The sequence below is a fragment of the Crocodylus siamensis genome, chromosome 15, assembly GCF_052110815.1.
Source record: "Crocodylus siamensis isolate JL-2025a chromosome 15, ASM5211081v1, whole genome shotgun sequence".
In the NCBI taxonomy this organism is placed as follows: domain Eukaryota; kingdom Metazoa; phylum Chordata; order Crocodylia; family Crocodylidae; genus Crocodylus; species Crocodylus siamensis.
Genome location: NC_143409.1, coordinates 45842107 through 45862934, shown reverse-complemented (window position 1 = coordinate 45862934; position 20828 = coordinate 45842107). Strand labels below are relative to the sequence as shown.

Here is a 20828-nt window from a genome sequence, read left to right as displayed (position 1 = left end):
TCCCCCGGCCCCGGCGCCGCCACTCGCGGCTGCTCCAGCCCCTTCCTGTGTCCCGCAATAGCGACCCGGCCTGCAACACGCCACGGGCGGCGGCGCACACGGGGGTCTCGCCGCCGCCGACCCCGCGCAGGTACCGCCCGGCCAGGCCCGGCCCCGCCCCGCCGCGCCGCGCCCGCCGCTCCCGGGCCCGCGCCGCCGCGCCCGCCCCGCCCCGCCCCGCGCCCGCCCGGCCCGGGGGCGCTGCGGGCCCGGCTGCGGGAGGCGCCGCTGGCGCCGGGGCCTGGGCTGCTCGGCGGCGGGCGAGCCCCGGCCGGGATCGGGATCGGGATCCCCCCACCCCCCGCGCTGCCATCGGGGCCCCTGTCCGGAGCCCGGTGCTGGGGGCCGGGTCCTGTGCTGCCATCGGGGCCCCTCTCCGGGGCCAGGTGCTGCCATCAGGGCCTCTGTCCAGAGCCAGGTGCTGGTGTCAGGGCCCTGCGCTGCCCATGCAGACCTAGGGCCACCACCCGTGGGGCTGCCCCTGGGCCACATAAGGTGACCCCGAGGTTGAAGCCCCTGTGCAGGAGCAGCAGCATTGCCTGCAGAGGAGAGCCTGAGGGGCCTGGGGGTGGGAAACCGACCTCACCCCATCCTGCTCCTTCCCCCGCTGACGTCCAGGCTTTCCTCCAGATCATCCCACCCTGCCGGTTTGGCTGGGCCCCGTGGAGCAAGGTCACTAGGAAGTTTCTAAGCAAACTTCTCATCCCGTCGGCACCCAGACGTGGACCCTGCAGCTCCCAGGACAAAGGAGGCAAGTGAAGAGAGTGCAGGGAGCTCCGGAGGAGCCCAGCTTTGGTCCACCACTGTGAAGAGCCTGGTTGCATGTGCCAGCTGTCAGTAACTGATTATACTGGCAGTGCCAGCACGGCCAGCCTGGGACTCACCTAGGCATGACAGATCCGCCGGTAGGAGAGTCTAGAAAGAAGCAGATGGGAACTTCCTAAAGGGAGAGGGCATATAGGAGACTAGGTAGGGGGAGCCCATATCATGTGGGTGCTGTGTCGGAGCTGGTGGGGTCATGGCCGGGACAGCAAATGCTAAGACGCTTGCTCTTTCAGGGGCTGGTGACCTTCAAGGAGGAGGCAGTGTGTTTCACTGCAGGGCAGCAAGCGTGCTAATCTGGATCCAAGGGACGACATGCAGGAGAACTACGAGAATGTGATCTCACTGGGTAAGGATTCTTGTCTCCTGGGGTGTGGTTGAACATGGTGGGTCTCAGAAGGGCCTGGGTTGGGTTTTGTGCCCATTGCTCTCGCTGAGCCCTTGGGTTTCGGGGGATCGACTCCACGCTTCCTGGAACCCAAGTGAGTGGGGCTGTCCCCTCCCTAACGCCCAGATTCAGGAACACGGTGGTGATATTAGTATATGGACTGGAAGTAGGAATTGTTAGATGAACATCTCTGGCCCATGAAATCAGACTGATAATTGTAATGGTCCTTTTGGAGTCTCCTCATCTTCAGGTTTTCCATAGGATGGGAGATGGTTATGTGATACTCACAGTCATGCAAAATATCATCGTGTCTCTCCATTTGCAGGATTGGTGCCATCATATGATGCCTTCTAATATGGGCAGATGTAGACAAAGATAAGTGATATATCCCCAGTGCCGTTACTGCAGCATGCAGGGCCTTCAGAATGCCCTAGTAGGGGAATGACACAACCCCCAGCTAGATCTGCCCCCTTCTCCTCTGTGACCAAGTTCTCCTTTGTCTGGACCCCATGTTCCTCCAGCACTGAAGCAAATTACTATTCCTGCACCATCATTAGGGTGTGTAGGACTTTCTGGGAATTTAAGAAGAAATGGTTCTAGCCCTAAGGAGTTTACAGACTTGAGATACGCTACCCCTTTCTGTGTTGTAAGAGAAGGAAACAAAGACAAAGAATGATCCTGGGATGAATTAAGCATTGCTGCATTTGCATCATTTTCATTCCAGATTTTTCTTTTCCCTCATTTCTTATTCTGGGGATCATACAGAGTTCTTACTTGATCAGGTTACTGGATTTGCACCGTTGCTATGTTGTTTGTTAAATTCCATCTGGTGGAAATGGTTATAACCAAAGAGGGTCTTGAACAAGGTTACCTGACACCCAGAATATGGGTTATAGTTTCCACAGATGACTTTTCTACCTGAACACCACAAGGGCCCTGCTCTGTTTGAGGTTGGGAACTCTTCAGAGAAGGATCTGTTTCTCTCCCTTTGTCTGTACAGTACCTAGGAGAGGGGGTCTGAGTCCCGGCTGGGAACTTCAGGTGCTGCTACAATACTAATAATGTTAATAGTCATTAATAAAAGTCCCCAGCTGTTTATACTTCAGCAGTCTTTACTATAGGCATACCTTCATTTACTATCAGCCCTTAACTTGCATTTCTCCAACTTTTAACTTCTTTCAATTTATATAAAGACATGTAAATTTCAAAAAAGAGTTAGTAAGATCTCCTCTCCTTACCAGTGGGTCCAGTAAATACTTTCTAATGAAGCTTTTCCTTTTTTTACCCATCTTCCTACTTTAAAAAAATTGTCTTTTATTATATTATTTATTTTCATTTGAATTAATCTAATTCATTGTTACCAGTATTCAAATTATATTATGTTACAAATCCAAAATTGCAGCCCTGCCAGGCAGTAGCTTACAACCCAATGCTAACCTCTCCACAAGCCAGTTTGCACTGCAATCCTTCTTTGCCTGTTCAAAGGCCAGAAGAAGCAAACAGGGCCTGCTATATGCCATGAGCTTGGACATAACTGAACTATTTTGAATTTTGTGTGCATGTTATCCAAGCATAAAGGCACCATGCAGTCTAATTAGCGCAAGATGCTCCCAGTATCCCAGGAACCTCCTTAAGGACACTGGAAATGTCCCAGTTTATAATTTAATCAACCAGAACATTTGGTTTCATTTATTGCTACGAAGGGTTTGTTCCAATTGTGTGTTTGCCAGCCCTGTGGAACAACAGTTCAGGTGATGAAATGTTTGGAGTGAAGAGAAACATGGAAGGAGCGTGTAAATGGTATTAGAGTTGTTCTGTTGCTCAAACTGTATGCAGATGACCCCAAGCCAGCATCTTTTAATAGACTTACATAGACATTGATGAGTTATTCGGAATAATCTTGTACTCCCAGATATATTCCTGTATAGCTGCTGAATTGGAAGCTGGCAGTTGTAGTACCAAGTTGTATCTTTTCAAAAAGCACACTTGCATGTTTTTGCCTGGACATTGTGTGACCATAAAATATTAGACCACAAAAGTACCCTGTCACCTGATGCAAAATGCAAGAGGCATGGAAAGAACCATAACTTAAACAACAGAGATACTTACCAATTACTATGAAATACCATATAAAAAGGAAGCTACAGTTTTGATGCACCAGAGTATACATTAAAACCTTGATCCTTGAAAAATATGTGCACTCACTTTTCGTCCTATGCTGTGAGCCAGCTCATCAATTAGTGTGAAGTGTTGTAGCTCAGTTGAAGTCATACTAGCTAGGGAATCTGGCCTTTGTATAGTCTCACTGAAGCAACAGCAGTTTTTCCATTAGTTTCAGTGGGAGTAGAGTTAGGGATGCTACTGAGCCCTTTTTAAAATCTCGCTCTTGAAGTATCAAAGAAAAGAATATATAGTGTAGAAACAGGGGGCCTTCAGGGCCATTGAATCCAGTCCCTGAGTTCAGTCTACAAGATCACCTACTGCAAATCCCTGCACATCTCAAACACAAAACATCTTAAGAAAAATATTCCTCAGCATACCACAGGTAGAGATCAAGGATAACAGGGACACCCCCAATGCCATTCCACTACAGTAGTCTTCCTCAACTTCTTAGAACAGAAGAATTGCCATTTACTGGGTCAAAACATAGGTCTATCTTGCCGCAGTATCCTGGGTCACGCAGTGGCAAAGAGTAGATGCTGAAAGGCAGAAGACCTGGTTATGACCAGGGTTTTATCCATCGTTCCTCTCACTTGCAGCCTCCAGCTTTTAAGGTTTAGCAAATTATGATTCACAGGCTGAACCCCTGACCCCCATGCTCAATAGCTGCTGATACCCCCTTTCCTCCAAGAATTTGTTCAGTCACTTGAATCTGGCTAAACTGTCACCTTCCACAACATCTGGTGGCAATGAGTTCCACATTTTAATTACATGGTGTTTGAAAAATAATTTTCTTTTGTTAGTTTGAAACTAACTATCTACTAGATGCGTCTACATGTGCATATTAATGTGCTGTAATAAATTCCAGCGCTTATCACACTGGAGTTTATTGCTGCCAGGGGCGCATTTACACACGCGCCTGGGATTGCAGCACATTTAGCTAAGTCAGCCTGCCAACCCTGGGATGCTCCCCCCGGCTCAATGTGCTGCAGAAGGGGTGGATGGGGCACAAGAGTGCTCCAGTGTGGGTCTAGCTGGCAGGTAGCCCCTGCACTAAAACACCATCATGCCCTAGCCAGTCCCATCAGTGCCTACACATCCACTGCTACAGAGTTTTTTACTCCACAGTAGGATAGTACTTGTATTTACAAGTAATAAATAGATACTTGTAGATAGTATTCACAAGTACTATCCTGCTGCAGAGTAAATTAGTTTACTCCAGAGTAATGTCTCATGCCTAGACGTGTGACATTTACTGCAGAGCTAATTAGTCAGGTGCGCCTCATTAGTAAATGCCTCATGTAGAGTGCTCACTAGTTTCATTTTCATTTTGTGACCCCTAGTTCCTGTATTATGAGCACAGGTAAATAATAAATCCCTATTTATTTTTGCTTCGCCGTTTGGTATTTGGTAAACCCTTATCATGTTCCCCTCAAGTGTCTCTTTTCTAAACTGACTAAATTTAACCTCTAGTCTCTCTTCATATGGACACTGCTCCATACCACTAATCATTCCTGTTGCCTTTCTCTGTACCTTCAGTTCTTCTCTATCCGTTTTGATGTGAAGGGACCAGAGCTAGACGCAGTATTCAAGGTGTGGATGAACCATAGATTGCTAAAGGGAAATGATGATGCTTTCAGTTTTGTTTACAGTGTATTTGCCTTTCTGATGGCTGCTGAGCATTTTTAGAGAGCTGTCCACAGTGACTCACAAATCTCTTTCCTGTGTGGTAATAGCTACTTTAGAGTCCCTCATCATGTAGGTATAGTTGGAGTTATTTTTGCCCAGGCACATTACTTTGCATTTCTCTACATTGAATTGCATCTGCCGTTTAGTTGCCAGTTCACTCAATTGTGCCCAGATCCTTTTGTAGTTCCTCAGAATCCATCATGGACTTTACCGCATTGAATCATTTTGTGTCATCTGCAAGTTTGGCCACCTGACTCACCCCCTTTTCCAGAATGAATTCATTTATGAATATGTTAAACAGTTCTGGTCTCAATACAGATCCCTGGAGGACCCTGCTGTTTACTTCTTTCCACCCTGAAAACTGACCATTCATACTTACTCTTTGCTTTCCATCTTTGAGCCAATTTCTAATCCACAAGTGGACATTCCCTGTAATTCCCTGACTGCCTAATTTAGTTAAGAGCCACTGATGGGGAACTTTGTCAAAGGCTTTTTGGAAGTCCAGATATACTCTGTCAACTGGATTGCCTCGATCCACCTTGTGAGGGCGCGGCGGCTAGGGGCGGCCGTGAACCCCCTAGCGCCCCCTACCGTCACGTCAGGGTGACGTAGCACCCTCAGAACCTCGCCCGCCACGACTTTGATGGTAAGATATGTAATGTGGAGGCTGCCAGTTTCCCTAATGGACGGTCTAGTTGTTCGTCCCTATTCCAGACGGGTAGTTGATAAGCGTCCTGCCTTAAGGGCAATGCGTGCCTCCAAGCCTCCCCCTTAGCACGCCCCAAGCCTCGCAGCTATTCCGGGGGACGCTTGTATGGTCCCTCGCCCCTCGGGTGCCCTTGTTCTCACTCTCGGGCACCGGGGCTCCTTGCCCACCTGGCGCCTCCTTGGGTTGGGCCCCAATCTCTGGCCCGTTCCCCACGCCCTGGGCCTATCGCGCTGGCGCCCAGCTACTTGCTGGGGCCTCCTGGTTTGGCTCCACCAGCGCCGCTCACTACCGGCCGCCCTTGGGCCGGGTGCTAGCCGGCGCCTGGCTAATCGCCGGCTCTGCCTGAGTCTGGAGCACTCTCGCCGCCCTAGCCTCGGCGCCCTCGGGCCGGCTCTCTCTCGCCGCCCTAGCCTCGGCGCCCTCGGGCCGGCTCTCTCTCGCCGCCCTAGCCTCGGCGCCCTCGGGCCGGCTCTCTCTCGCCGCCCTAGCCTCGGCGCCCTCGGGCCGGCTCTCTCTCGCCGCCCTAGCCTCGGCGCCCTCGGGTGGCTAGCTAGGCCTGGCTATTCGGCCCCTCTCTGGGGCCTTGCCCCTCAGGGGCCACTACCGCGCTCCCTGCGCGTTGCCCCTTTGGGCTTCCCGCCTCCGGGGCCGACACGCCACGCGCCCCGCGCCCTGTCTCTGCCCCGCTCCGGGGCCTTGCCCTCTCGGGGCTAACTTCCACGCCTCTGGCGCCCTGTCCCTGCCCCACTCCGGGGCTAAACACCGCCCTTATGGGCTGGGGTCTATAACCCCGCACACTGCGCCTCCCTGGCGCAATATAATGCCCAGCCGCACCGACACTAGTGCCCCTGGCACTGTGCCTCACCTGGGCACTGGGAACCCCCAAGCTGCTGGGGAGCTCCCCTTGAGGCCTCCTCGCTCCCCTACAGCCTCCCCGGTCCTCTGGATAAACTGTAACTTAATACTCCAGCCATCTGGCTATAACATAAATACAGAGGCTCCACACGCCTAATAACTCCAAGCCCTGCCAGGGCTCTCAGGCCTACCTGCAGTCAGGGTGATCTTGTTCCCTGCATCATCGTGGCCTGTTAGTGGGGTAAGGCTGCAAGCACTAACCCAGGCCACTCAGCTCAGCCGCAGAGCTCCTGCTCCTGCAGCAGCCAGAAGGGAACTGTGTCTCAGGCTCTGGCCTGAGCTGGTTATAAAGGCCTGGCTCTGCCCCCTTCCGGTCATGTGACCACCTGGTTGTCCTGGCAACCAGGCACCTGAGCTGCCTGGGTGATTGACAGCTCTGCCAATCACCCTCTCAATCACAGAGCACCTCTGTGACTCCATGACATACCCCCCCCCCTTAAGTTCCCAACTCACCGGGGAGGGGCTCTTCAGCCTCTCCACGAACTATCCCACCGTTGGGAATGTTCTCCTGGGGTCACCAGCAGCGTCTAATTTGGGTGGCGGAGGTTTTGAGGCGCCCCCAACTCGCCTTTTACCCGGGGGTGCACCACGTGGGATTTACTGGGGTTTACCCGCCACAGGTAGCCCCCCCACGTTAGCAGACCTCGGTAGATTCCCTACCTCGTTCGCTGCTCTTCGGATCGCCTTCCGGGATTTCCATTCGGCGGTCCCCTTTCGGGTTTCTTCCGGCCTGATGTTTCGCCGGGCCGCTCGGCTCTCCTGCTGTGCTTGGGCATCCTGGAGTGCTCCCCAAATCTCCCACTGGCACCTTAGTGCCCTCTGGGCTTCCTCTTTGCTCCAGAATTCAACCTTACCTCGGCCTGCGGATCTTCCTCCTGGGCCCTTAAAAATTTGGACCCAGGCCACTTTCCCCACCTTCCTTTCTATGAGGTACTTAAGTGTCCTCCACGTGACCTGTCGGGGTATCTTGGCCATATACAAACACGGCCTCTTCCCCATCGCTAGGTTTCCCTTCCCTGGGTGCGCTGCGGTGCTCTTCGCGCCGCCCTGGGTTCTCTGCTCCTGCTGGGGTGGTGTAACTCCCCTGGCCCTACCTCTGGCCTGACGCCCGCGCAGTTTATTACAGGAGTCCCCTTGTACGTATGGCCTGTCTGGCCCTCTCACCAGGTCTCCTAAACGATGCTCTAGTTGAGCTAGGCCCTGCAGGTGAAGTTCTTGCCACCGGGCCCAGTTTGCCTCCCAACATTCAAAGAGGTCTACCTGGGTCTCCTTATGCGCAGCATCTAGTCCCCTGCCTGAGGGGTCCTGATTTTCCCTTCTGGGGAATTTCCCCTTCACTGACCCCTGGGTCTGTGCTAACTGGGGCTCTTTACCTTGGGCTCTACTCCAATTCGAGACTTCACTGAGGGTTTCTTTTTCCTGCAAACGCCCTTCCACAGCCTCAAGCTCTTTCTCGCAGGTGCCTGATCTCCTGGTGGTCTGCACTCCCCGATCCATCAGATCTTTCCCTTCTGTCTCTTTACCTTGCTGCACCCGTACCATTCCCTCGGTAGTTTGGCTGCCTACCTCGGAGGACTGCGGCTGGTCACCTTGGCATGGCTGTAACCCTAGCAGCCCTTCCTTCAGGGTTTGCAACTCGTGTAGCAGCTGCCCCTGTCCTGCTAGTAGACCTGCTTCTCTGTTCCGACTCTCCGCAAGGAGGGCCTCCCATGTTTTATTCTGGTCCCTCCATTGTCCTAGATCGCCCGGGCTTCTTAGGGTTTGTGCCTCCTGGTCTCTCAGGTCCTTCCCCATCGTCTGGCTACCTGCCTCACGAACCTCCTGAGCGGCCTTATCCAGCCTCTGCAGCTCTTCCCCCAGGGCAAGTAGTTGCTGTTGCAGCTGCCCTCTTTCTGCCATAAAAGATGTTACCTTAACCTGGCTCTCTGCCAGGAGAGTTTCGAGTGCTACTGTCTGCTCCTTGAGATGGTCTCTTTCTATCTGCAGACCCTGCACTTGTTCTCTTAGCTCCTCAGCGTGCTGGACCCTCTGAGCTTCTAGAGCCCGCTGGTCTTTAGCCTCCATCAGCCACCGTTCTTGTTGGAGCTGAAGGTTTTCTAATTGAGGCCCGGTTTGCCTCAGGGTCTCGATAAGCGTTTCCCTCTCTTGGAGTTCCTCTTGGACACCCCTTAGGTAACCCTGTAGCTGCTCCTCTACAGCCTCCAGCTCTTTTTGCAGGCTGTCTGAGCTCTCCCAGGTTTGCACTCCCTGTTCTACCAGGCTCTTTTTTTCCACCCTTTTCCACAAGAGCCTTCACTTTGTCATACTGCGCCTCCCAAAGCTTCCTAGACTCCTCGAGTTGACTACGGTCCTGAGCGAGCTCGCCTTGGTACTCGTCTATCACCTCTTCGGCTTTCAGGCCCCTCACCCGCCAAGTCTCCAAGTCCTCCTGCAGGATTTGGATCTGCTCCTCACGGGCCTGGATCTCTCCGCGTAAGGTCTTAATCAGATCTCTAGATACTTCTAACCTCTGCTGTAACTTTGTCGGGGTTTCACTGGCCTCAAGGGCCTGATCCCTCCAGCGGCCTACTTCTGCTTGCATAACGCCGAGCTGGTATTCCCGCTCTTGGCTCTTCTCCCTCTCGAGCGCCATTCGTCGCTCTACCTCCCGCACTCTCTCCGCCTCCTCCGTTAGGAAGCGTCGGAGTTCCTTAGCAACCCCGCTCTTTTTGCCCGGCGACCATTGTCGCTCCAAGGCGGCTGCTCTAGCCTCTGCACTTTCCCGCCAGATGTTGGCTACCTTTAGTTTCTGTCCAAGTTGGAGCAATCGTTCCTCCAGCTCCTCACACCTCAGTCTGCTCCTGAGGTCTTCCATTTGCTCTTCCAGGCCCGCTAGGGGCTGGCCTTCGTCTGTCCCACGCATGTGCCCTGCTTTCTCGGCACCGTACGTGGAGTAATGGGCCTCCATGCCCCAACAGTGTCCAAGCCCCTCTAGGGCCGTTACTTTCCCTGTCTTGTGTATGTGCCCAACTATCTCGGCACCATACGCTGAGTAATGGGCATCCATGCCCCAACAATGTCAACTGCCCTAATTGGCTGGGTTCGCTTTTTTCCCCTGTCTGAGTTCACGGGTTCTACCCCGTGCACGGCCGGTTCCCGGCCAATGCACCACTTGTGAGGGCGCGGCGGCTAGGGGCGGCCATGAACCCCCTAGCGCCCCCTACCGTCACGTCAGGGTGACGTAGCACCCTCAGAACCTCGCCCGCCACGACTTTGATGGTAAGATATGTAATGTGGAGGCTGCCAGTTTCCCTAATGGACGGTCTAGTTGTTCGTCCCTATTCCAGACGGGTAGTTGATAAGCGTCCTGCCTTAAGGGCAATGCGTGCCTCCAAGCCTCCCCCTTAGCACGCCCCAAGCCTCGCAGCTATTCCAGGGGACGCTTGTATGGTCCCTCGCCCCTCGGGTGCCCTTGTTCTCACTCTCGGGCACCGGGGCTCCTTGCCCACCTGGCGCCTCCTTGGGTCGGGCCCCAATCTCTGGCCCGTTCCCCACGCCCTGGGCCTATCGCGCTGGCGCCCAGCTACTTGCTGGGGCCTCCTGGTTCGGCTCCACCAGCGCCGCTCACTACCGGCCGCCCTTGGGCCGGGTGCTAGCCGGCGCCTGGCTAATCGCCGGCTCTGCCTGAGTCTGGAGCACTCTCGCCGCCCTAGCCTCGGCGCCCTCGGGCCGGCACTCTCTCGCCTGGCGCGCTAGCCTTAGCTCTATCGCCGCCCTCGGGCCGGCGCCATCGCCGCCCTAGTCTCGGCGCCCTCGGGTGGCTAGCTAGGCCTGGCTATTCGGCCCCTCTCTGGGGCCTTGCCCCTCAGGGGCCACTACCGCGCTCCCTGCGCGTTGCCCCTTTGGGCTTCCCCCCTCCGGGGCCGACACGCCACGCGCCCCCGGCGCCCTGTCTCTGCCCCGCTCCTGGGCCTTGCCCTCTCGGGGCTGACTCCGCGCCCCCGGCGCCCTGTCTCTGCCCCGCTCCGGGGCCTTGCCCTCTCGGGGCTGACTCCGCGCCCCCGGCGCCCTGTCTCTGCCCCGCTCCGGGGCCTTGCCCTCTCGGGGCTGACTCCGCGCCCCCGGCGCCCTGTCTCTGCCCCGCTCCGGGGCCTTGCCCTCTCGGGGCTAACTTCCGCGCCTCTGGCGCCCTGTCCCTGCCCCGCTCCGGGGCTAAACACCGCCCTTATGGGCTGGGGTCTATAACCCCGCACACTGCGCCTCCCTGGCGCAATATAATGCCCAGCCGCACCGACACTAGTGCCCCTGGCACTTGCCTCACCTGGGCACTGGGAACCCCCAAGCTGCTGGGGAGCTCCCCTTGAGGCCTCCTCGCTCCCCTACAGCCTCCCCGGTCCTCTGGATAAACTGTAACTTAATACTCCAGCCATCTGGCTATAACATAAATACAGAGGCTCCACACGCCTAATAACTCCAAGCCCTGCCAGGGCTCTCAGGCCTACCTGCAGTCAGGGTGATCTTGTTCCCTGCATCATCGTGGCCTGTTAGTGGGGTAAGGCTGCAAGCACTAACCCAGGCCACTCAGCTCAGCCGCAGAGCTCCTGCTCCTGCAGCAGCCAGAAGGGAACTGTGTCTCAGGCTCTGGCCTGAGCTGGTTATAAAGGCCTGGCCCTGCCCCCTTCCAGTCATGTGACCACCTGGTTGTCCTGGCAACCAGGCACCTGAGCTGCCTGGGTGATTGACAGCTCTGCCAATCACCCTCTCAATCACGGAGCACCTCTGTGACTCCGTGACACACCTGTTTATAGACACCCACAAAGAACTCTAGACTCAACCCCTCTCAAAAAATGCCAGATGTCAGCTTTCACTTTTTTTTTAATTATGGAAAATTAATAAAACAATTCTTCTGTTGCAAAGTGCTCAGAAAGACCACAGCAGATCAAAATGTTTTTGATGGTGTGGATTCCTATTTGAAATCTCTGGGTTTATCTTGTGAATTGTTGAGGTGCTGATATAGAGCAGCACCCTTAAAAGCATCTTGTGGCACCCCGAAGTGCTGTGGCACCCTAGCTAAGAAATACTTCACTGCAGCCAAACCATAAATTGGAAAAGTCAAATGCAAATGGAAATCCTTGTCCCTGCTCTATGATGGGCTGGAAACACATTCTTCAATCCAGATGTCTGCATTTATATTTAATTATTTCTCCTGTAAGACAGGAAAAACCAGGAAAATATCACATTGCATAATGTGAACATTTGAGTATCCTATCATGGATAACAGTCCCAAACAAATTTGTCAAGATGACAGAGTTCTTGTGTAAAACAAGGGAAAATAAAGAGGTTGCTAATATATCCTTGTGTAAAGATACATTTATGGTCTACAACTGATATTTACACAATACCTACTATCAGTAACCAAAAGTTAAGGGGGCTGCCTGCACACACTTACGGACCAAAGTGCTTAAATATGTGCTTAACTATAAACATATTAAGTAATTCCATGTTTTCCAGTAAAGCACTTCAGCTGAAGCTTAACTAAGCAAGTGAGCTATCTCACTGAATTTAAGAAAATCGTCCATGGAAGCTCTGCAAGACCTTTTTATTTGGGCAGGTATTTAGCAAGCAATGTGAGTTGGAGGGACTGATTTTTTTGATTTTTTTCTTATGTGATATTGTATCTGCCTTTATTTATTTATTTTACTGTAAGCTTCCCTGACCCTTTTTGGGGAACAGTGGCATATTGAAGGAAGAAAGAAATAAATATGCTTCAAGTTAGGCTTCTGCTTAAGTGGCTTGATAAATGAGTCATAAACCTCCTTTTTTTCCTTTTTGCTGGTTAACAAAAGAATAAAATTGAATATAACCAGTTCTGTATATTGTGAATAGGTTTAGGTATGAACACAATCAAAGCAATAGAAAGCAATTGGCAACCATGGATGCTGTTTAATGGGTCAGATTCTCCAGTACGCTTGCCTCTGCTTGTCGGCTATAAACCTTGGCTCATTAGAGAGGGGTGCACAATTGAATCTGGCTCCTTTTTCCCTCTTATTTTTTTCTGACTCGATCTATCTCAGGTAGGTCTGTGACCCTCATTACTGTAGTACCTGTGTGTATCACAGTTTTCAGTGTTTTCATCTTCACTGCATCCTTGAAAGGTAGTACTGTTGTCCCCATTTTACAGAAGGTATCAAGGGCAAGATTTTCAAAGGCACTTCAGGGCTTAGAGCACCTATCCTCATCTCTAGTAGGCATGTCCTGAGGGACAGCAGCACAGGTTTGTTGGAGGTAGGTGTTGCCTGACCAATCTTATTTCCTTCTATGGCCAGGTGACATGTCACCTGGACAAGGGCAAAGAGATTGACATCATATATCTGGACTTTAAATAAAAAAGCCTTTGATCTGGTGTCCCACAATCCCCTCATGGAAAAATTGGCTAACTGCGGCCTCGGCTACATCACAGTCTAATGGCTGGGGAATTGTCTCTGAGGTCAGACCCAGAGAGTGGTAGTCAACGGAAGTGAATCTTCATGGTGCTCCGTGACCAGTGGTGTCCTCCAAGGCTCTGTCCTTGGACCTGTACTCTTTAACATCTTTATTAACAATGTGGACACTGGTGTCAGAGGCAAACTGGCCAAGTTTGCTGAAGACACCAAACTTTGGGGTAGAGTGTCCTCACCCAAGGATAGGCTAGTGATCCAGGCTGACCTTGATAGACTTAGAAAGCGGGAGAATAAAATCCTGATGACATTCAATACAGAAAAATGCAAGGTACTCCACCTCGGGGTGGGGGGGAACCCACATCACACTTACAGGCATGGCAGTGCTACACTTGCTGGCACCACGGCTGAAAGGGTCTTGCGGGTCATGATTGACCACAAGGTGAACATGAGCCACCAATGCGATGTCGCAGCCAGTAAAGCAAGCAGAACTCTTGCTTACATCCATAGATACTTCTCAAACAAATCCCGGGATGTCATTTTCCTGCTGTACTCGGCCTTGGTGAGGCCACAGCTGGAGTACTGCGTCCAATTCTGGGCTCCACAATTCAAGAAGGATGTGGAGAAGCTTGAGAGAGTCCAGAGGAGAGCCACGCACATGATCAGAGGGCAAGAGAGCAGGCCTTATGATGAGAGGCTGAAAGCCATGGGATTTTTCAGCCTGGAAAAGCACAGGCTTAGGGGTGACCTGATGGCAGCCTATAAGTATATAAGATGTGTGCATCAGGATCTGGGGGAATGCCTGTTCACCAGAGCCCACCATGGGATGACAAGGTCCAATGGTCACAAACTCCTCCATGACCATTTTAGGTGGGACATAAGGAAAACCTTTACTGTCTAAGCCCCCAAGGCCTGAATAGACTCTCTCCAGAAGTGGTGCAAGCACCTACTCCGGAGTATTTTAAAAAACGTTTGGACGCTAATCTTGCTGGGATCCTTTGAACCTAGCTGACAGGGCTAGACTCAATGATCTTCCAAGGTCCCTTCCAGTCCTAATGTCTACGAAATCTATGAAATACCAGGGGCAAATCTAAGCAGTTTGCCCCAGATAAGATGGGAAGTCTGTAGCAGGAGGGGAATCTGAATACAGGTCTCTGAAGTCCTAAGCCAGTGCCCAGACCACAAATCTATCTTCCTTTCTTTGTAAATGGTGATATTATCTTATTATTTGCACTGGGCTATGTTCTAAAAACATTTTGTAGTCATTTTCCAGTTTGCCTAGAAATCTGTTTTCATTGCATAATTGTGTCATGAGAATCATACTATGGGTTAAGTCTTAGTAATCCTGTCATATAACGTCCTTTGGTTGTATTTTTGCCTTTGTGAAATGCTGTGATGAATATGTCTATGGAAACTCAGCAAAACTTACCTTTCTGCAGAAGGCCACTACATGTGGCTTAGGTCTTGAGCTGTCCACGGTTGAATTTATGTTTAGACTTTCCCAAGGAGCCAATTGAAATGAAAATTATTGTGAAGTATAGTCCCTGCTGGTGCTGCACACTGGTCAGAGGGAGGGAGCCTGGCCCTGAACTTAAAATTGAACAATGCAAGCAGACAAAGGTGATGTGGATACTGCCTATAAGTAAATTAATCTGAGGAAGAATCGGCATTGCTAGTTAAATTGGAGAGCTAAGCTATAGATAACAAAATCAAAATGTACAAAGATAAATGAAAGGTGCTTCCCAAGGGAAGAAAAACCAAATGCACAAATACAGAATGGAAGATAAGTAGCCAGAAAATAGCATCGTTAAGAGAAATCGGGGGAGGCAGTTTAAAGCGGGAGGATGCATTATGGCTGATCACAGACTCCATATGAGTCAGTGATGTGATGCTGTTGAGATGCGGGGAAGAAAAAGGCAACTTGGCTTGCATTAATAGAAAAATTAGATGCAAAACAAGAGAGAGAATAGTATCACTTGAGTTGGTGCTTGTTAGGCCTCAGCTGGAGTGCTGCATCCGGTTCTGGGCACTGCACTTTTAGAACAACATAGAGAAAAATGGAGAGGACCCAGTGCCAAGATGATAATGGAGTTGGAAAGCAAAGTACTAAAGAAAGTTTGAAGGAATTAGGTGTGTTTTGTCTTGAGCAAAAGAGATTAAGCAGGGACATCATAGCTGTTTAAAAAATATTTGAAAGGCTGTCATAAGTAGAGAAGCATTGATTTCCTTTCTACAGGAAGGACACAAGGTAATGGGTATAAATGACAGCAAAGATTAAGATTAAATCTCAGAAAGCCTCCTAACAGCACAGACATTAGGATAATGGGATGAGCTGCCTAGGGAAACACTAGAATTTTGTTCACTGGAGGTTTTCAGGAGGATATTTCAAGAATAGCTTAGGAAAAATCAACCCTAAACTGCTGTAGTGGGTTGGACTAAATGATCCGTAAAGTCCCTTTCAAACTTATGATTCTACTTCAGAGGTATACATGGCTGCTTCTAGATATGATGGCCACCTATAAGTTTATCAGGGGTGAACACCAGGATCTGGGGGAACGTCTGTTCACCAGAGCGCCCCAAGGGATGACGAGGTCGAACGGTCACAAACTCCTGCAAGACCGTTTCAGGCTGGACATAAGGAAGAATTTCTTTACTGTCCGAGCCCCCAAGGTCTGGAATAGTCTGCCAGCGGAGATGGTTCAAGCACCTACATTGAACACCTTCAAGAGTAAATTGGATGCTTATCTTGCTGGGATCCTATGACCCCAGCTGACTTCCTGCCCTTTGGGCAGGGGGCTGGACTCGATGATCTCCCGAGGTCCCTTCCAGCCCTAATGACTATGAATCTATGAAATATTAACCCTCACCCCCAAAAAGGGACTTAAACTCTGTGTGCCCCTGCACCGAGTCTGGTGCCTGCCTAGAAGAGGCATCACATTAATTGGACACAGCTCGCCCAACAACTGTATAGATTGGGTGCTTTAGTGGGGCTTTTTTGGTGTGTTTATCTAATAGCTGATTGAATCAACTATTAGATGAAAGTGCCAAAGAGCCTTGCTGAAGCATTTGATATACAGACACTACAGAGCCAGGTCGAAATAATACGCTGCTTTTTCCAGTAAAGCGGTGGGGCGGGGTTTGTTTGCTTGGTTTTTTAACATCTGTAAGCAGCCACAGTTACCTAACGAGCCTTGGCTCCTTTGAAAATGTCCCACCCACTTTAAGCACCAAAGTTAGAAATCTTTGGTCATAGGATTTAACAGTATATAAATCAACTTCTGCAACCTTTAAGAACCAAGCAGACATTCTGATAATTAATGTAGAACTGGCTATGTATATGAAATAAATTAAAACATGGGTGCCTGTGATAGGAAAGGGTTATATTTGATGGCCAGGTGCTTCTCTCCAGTCCTGTGCTTCTGTCATTGTATAAGTTTTACCTGCCTTCTGCACTCATGGACGTTAATAATATCTTGAGTCCCCCATGTTGTGTCAAATCTCAGGCAGTAGGAGCACCGGTGTAGAGGCTGTGTCCCTGTTTGTTTCTAAGGTTTTTAGCATAGGCTGGGCCTTGCAGACATAATAATCACAAAGTGTAATGGTATAAATAATAATTAGATCTAACTCCATAGGAAACAACTTGAGGGCCCAAAGTGGTGGTGGTGGTAGCAGTGGTGTTTTTTTTTCTTCCCTGCACAAAATTATTCCCCCCTCCCCAAAGCCATTAACTGAAATGGATGAGATTGGGATGAGCTGGGCCTGGGAATCCCCATGTAAGCGTTCATGGGCTATGGTATGCAGGAGTTTGTATAAGTTGATTAGAAGGGCCCTTACTAGCCCGAAAATCTAAGAATTGATGAAGAACCAAAACATATGGCAAGCTGTAGCAGTAGCTCAGTGATAAGCACAGTACAAAATCCTAGAAAGACGGAGAGATGTGTAGAGAATGGATAGATGGATGGCTAGACCAGTGTATATGATTTTGTCGTCCTCTTAGTGCCCCACATCTAGACCATGTTTTAACCTCTCTGCTTTTCCTTCTGTCCCTTATCCAGACTTTGATTGTGTTAGTCTCTCCCTCTTCCCCCACCTTCTCTGCCCCAAAGCCTGCCAAGGCACATATTCATGCCCTCAGTACCCTGTGTCCTTACAGCCATAACCACTTTCCTCCAGCCCTATAGCCCCAGGGCTATGCACATATCCACAATGAGATGTGAATGGCCCCCAGTATTGCCCTCCCTGGCATTTTTTCTCTTTCTTTCTCCTGTTCCCATCAGCATACAACATACTGGGAGAGGGGACAGTGCAGTGGCCACTGTCTACGTGATTATAGCACAAGAAAGGGTGTCCTGGGACTCTGAATCATAGAGTAGGAATGGATCCAGGCTGTAAGTCTCCCTGTGGGCTGAGTCTGGACTCACCTCTGGTAGCAGGGCAAATGATGATAGAGTTAACTCTTGAGCCACCATTGATCATTTGCCATTCCCAAAACAAATCCCCAGTGGGGAGAATTTGGGAGTGGGACAAGTGCCCATAACATTAACCCCTGCAGTTCCCTGAGTTGCATGTTGGCTGTGATCCTGCTGGCTCTGAATTCCTGGTCCCTTCAGAGGATCAGGTGACGGCTTCACAGGCTGAAGTTGGCCTGTGGGCCATACCTTTGACATTGAGCAATGACCCTCCTGCACCCTACTCGGGGTAGTCTAGTCCGTTAGGGCCAAGTTTGCAGTCCCAGTCTGTATCTAGCTTTCAAGTTATAGGCTGGGGGGAGGAAGTAGATTCTAACTAGTGTGTCAGAGGAATGGGTGGTAGGGAAGGAGATGGGAGATCGATTGAGGGAGACAGACAGGAGCTGCAGGTGAAGCTAGGAGAAAGGTAACCAAGTGCATAAGAGGAGCTCTGGGAGGCAGACAAAGAGAATGGGAGGGAAGCTGAAGAGCAAGGAAGGACAGCAAACAAGGGACAGGTGGGGGAGGTAGGGGGACTAGGGGGATGGTAGGGACTCTTCAAAAGAATGGTTGATTTTGTAAATGAACTAATATATGGTGTCAGCAAATAAATCAAGAGTTATCTGTTGGGCATACAGTATGAGCCAAAACCGTATTGCAGCTCCATTGACTTTTCTGGAATTAATCTAGGGTCACTTGGCTCCAAATTGTGTCTGAAAATGCCAGGACTGGTCTCTGAAATGCAGAACAAAACAGAATCCTCTTGTTCAAGAATAAAAACAGTGCATCTCTCATGTTGTTATTAGCTGTGTACCTTAGAGGAGCTCCTAGAGGTCCTGGTCAGGTTCCAGCAAGGTGCTTTGCCAACACATGAGAGTCAGGCCAGGAGCAGAATCCAGGGACCCTCAGCTAGCTCCAGCCCCCTGTGTATAGACTTTCATCTCCTGTTTTATCCACTGAGCCTTAAATGCAGATTCACTGGTTTGGGGGGAAAGGAAGCAGGACCAGTAGCTAAAACCTAAAGCCCCCTCCATCTTAGAGTGCTACACACTTTGTCACTTCTTCTAGTCCACATACCTCCAACTCCTGGCTGGCCATTGTGTCATCTTCAACAGGAAGGTTTGTGGGTATTCATGGCATTGCCTTGTGGTTACAGCACTTTGCTGGGAAGTGAAAGATTCAGGTTCAGACTTCCTTTGGGTTGAAGGGGGCTTGAACCTAAGTCTGCTACTCTCTGAGCAAGTGCCCTAACTACTAGTTCTATCAGGCTCAGAGGTAAAAACTTTGCCCTACTCTTTCACATGCCATTAGGACCTTGGGGATAGTGAACTATAAAATCTGCATAAGTTCCCTGAACTGCCACTGTGCAGCTCAAGTTATCTGCATAAGTGCTACTTAGCTATAGTTTCATAGTTTCTAGGGTCGGAAGGGACCTGAGCAGATCATCGAGTCCGACCCCCTGCCATGGCAAGAAATAGTACTGGGGTCAAACGACCCCAGCAAGGTGTATACCCTCTCTGGTACATCTAGCAATTTATCTAATGGTGAAGTTGGATTTGACTTAGGTTTGAGTAGTACAGGAGCAGCTACTCCTACTATTACTCTTATTTATTCATATTATCACACGCTTAAAATCCCTAGTCATAGACCCCACCATTGTAGACACTGTACAGAACAGAAGCCAAAGTTGGCCCTTGTCCTAAAGATCTTGCGATCTCAAGGTATGTTGACACAGTGAAATGAGGTGTGATTGTAATACAGGCGGCTTTAACACTTGTTTGTGTGTGGGAGCCAATGTACTTAGTAAGCCAGGGCGTGGATTTATACTACACTGGCTGGTCTTCACTAATCCCCTTTCTGGACTCTTAAGCTTGTATTAAGAGGGTCTTTTTGCAAAGCGTATTTTCTCCACTTTGAAGTTGGAGCTCACATTCAGTGCACATTAAAGGGGCCTACGGGTTGAGACAGGGCACTGGAAAGTCTCACTGCACGCTATCTTCTCCAGCCAGAGAAGCAGTTGGTCTAGCTAGTATGGCTAGTACGGTGGTATTGAAAATGAGGCACCACTGGCTACTGGCCATAGAGTGCATCTGGAGTCCCTGGAAGGCTTGTACTCACCTGTGCCACTGTCTTCACTACTATCATCAGCTGTTCCAACATTAGCATGGCTACGTCTACCCACACTACAGTCACACTTGAATCATGGTCAGAGACCATTTCAGGTTATTCATCAGCATGACAAGCATATACAGTCTCAGTACATTGGTGGTATAACCACAGTCAAGTTTTTGGTCAGCATTAGAGCAAAGGAGGGCTTTGAGGGAGAGCAAAGTAGTGGCATGGATGTGTACAGTGAGCTACCTTGTAAGTTTGAAGTGGCAGCACAAAAACTTGAAAACCCAGTTAGGCATTTACCAGATTTAAAAATCTGGCCTTTTGTTTCTTCTAACTGCTGTTTAGTCCCTGTTCTTGCCTATTAATTGTACATTTTTATCTCTTTTTTACCAATATAAAAACAGTGCAAACATTTAGAATAGCAGAGGAGTATGTTTTCTAATGTTCCTGAGAGATCTGGGTATCCAGCATCTTTAAATCTCTTTGTGACAACATGCCACCTCCATATGGCTCCATACTGTTCTGATTCTACATTAAATCTGAATATACTTGGGGTCAATTTTAGGAAAAACCATCTTTCACCTGAATATAAGTAAACTACAGGTAAAGTTCTTGAACTGCTATAGCCTTTACAGAATCCCAGAGGAGAATCATATGACCAAGGAAAGGACTTAAATAGTTAAATACTTTTTAAAAAAAAATTGCACTGAAAAAAATCTGATTTGGTATTTTCTTTGCATTTACAAAAATAGTTCAAGTAGATAGGTCCCGATGTTCAGTGGCTCAGTTATAAGTCAGCCATGGATAGAATTCAGGTGTGGTTTTCGTGCTTTTCTTCCGGAGGAAAGGAGCCAGTTTATAACTGGAACAAAGCAGAATGTATTGGTACTTCCATAGCACATGCAGGCCTCCAACTTGATCAGAACCCCATAATGTTTTTTTCTGGCCCTGCATTGGATCTGTGCATGTAGACTCTTGTCCATGAAATCCCACTGAAGATCATGGGACCTTGCATTAAGGCTGACCAAGAACCTTATAACAGAACATTTCCTTTATCAGCAAGTTCTGTTTCATTGAAAACAAAACATTTCATGAGAAACTGCCAGTTTCCAAGGGTGTACGTTGTA

The 20828-nt window shown here is 49.8% G+C and overlaps 1 protein-coding gene across 8 annotated transcripts in view; it reads left to right on the top strand.

The window, feature by feature from the left end:
- Nucleotides 1-4: 4 nt before the first annotated feature.
- Nucleotides 5-20828, top strand: part of LOC149852523 (uncharacterized) — a 38442-nt gene continuing 17618 nt past the window's right edge. For 3 of the 8 annotated variants that reach the window (XM_090029991.1, XM_090029990.1, XM_090029983.1), the window contains exons 1-2: nucleotides 167-790; nucleotides 1098-1210. In XM_090029991.1, coding sequence (XP_089886117.1) covers nucleotides 1177-1210 — 34 coding nt within the window. In that variant the 5' untranslated portion in view covers nucleotides 167-790; nucleotides 1098-1176. Of the gene's footprint in view, nucleotides 131-166; nucleotides 791-1097; nucleotides 1211-20828 lie in introns of those variants that run through there. The other 5 variants (XM_090029984.1, XM_090029987.1, XM_090029985.1 and 2 more) reach the window with 5 other exon arrangements.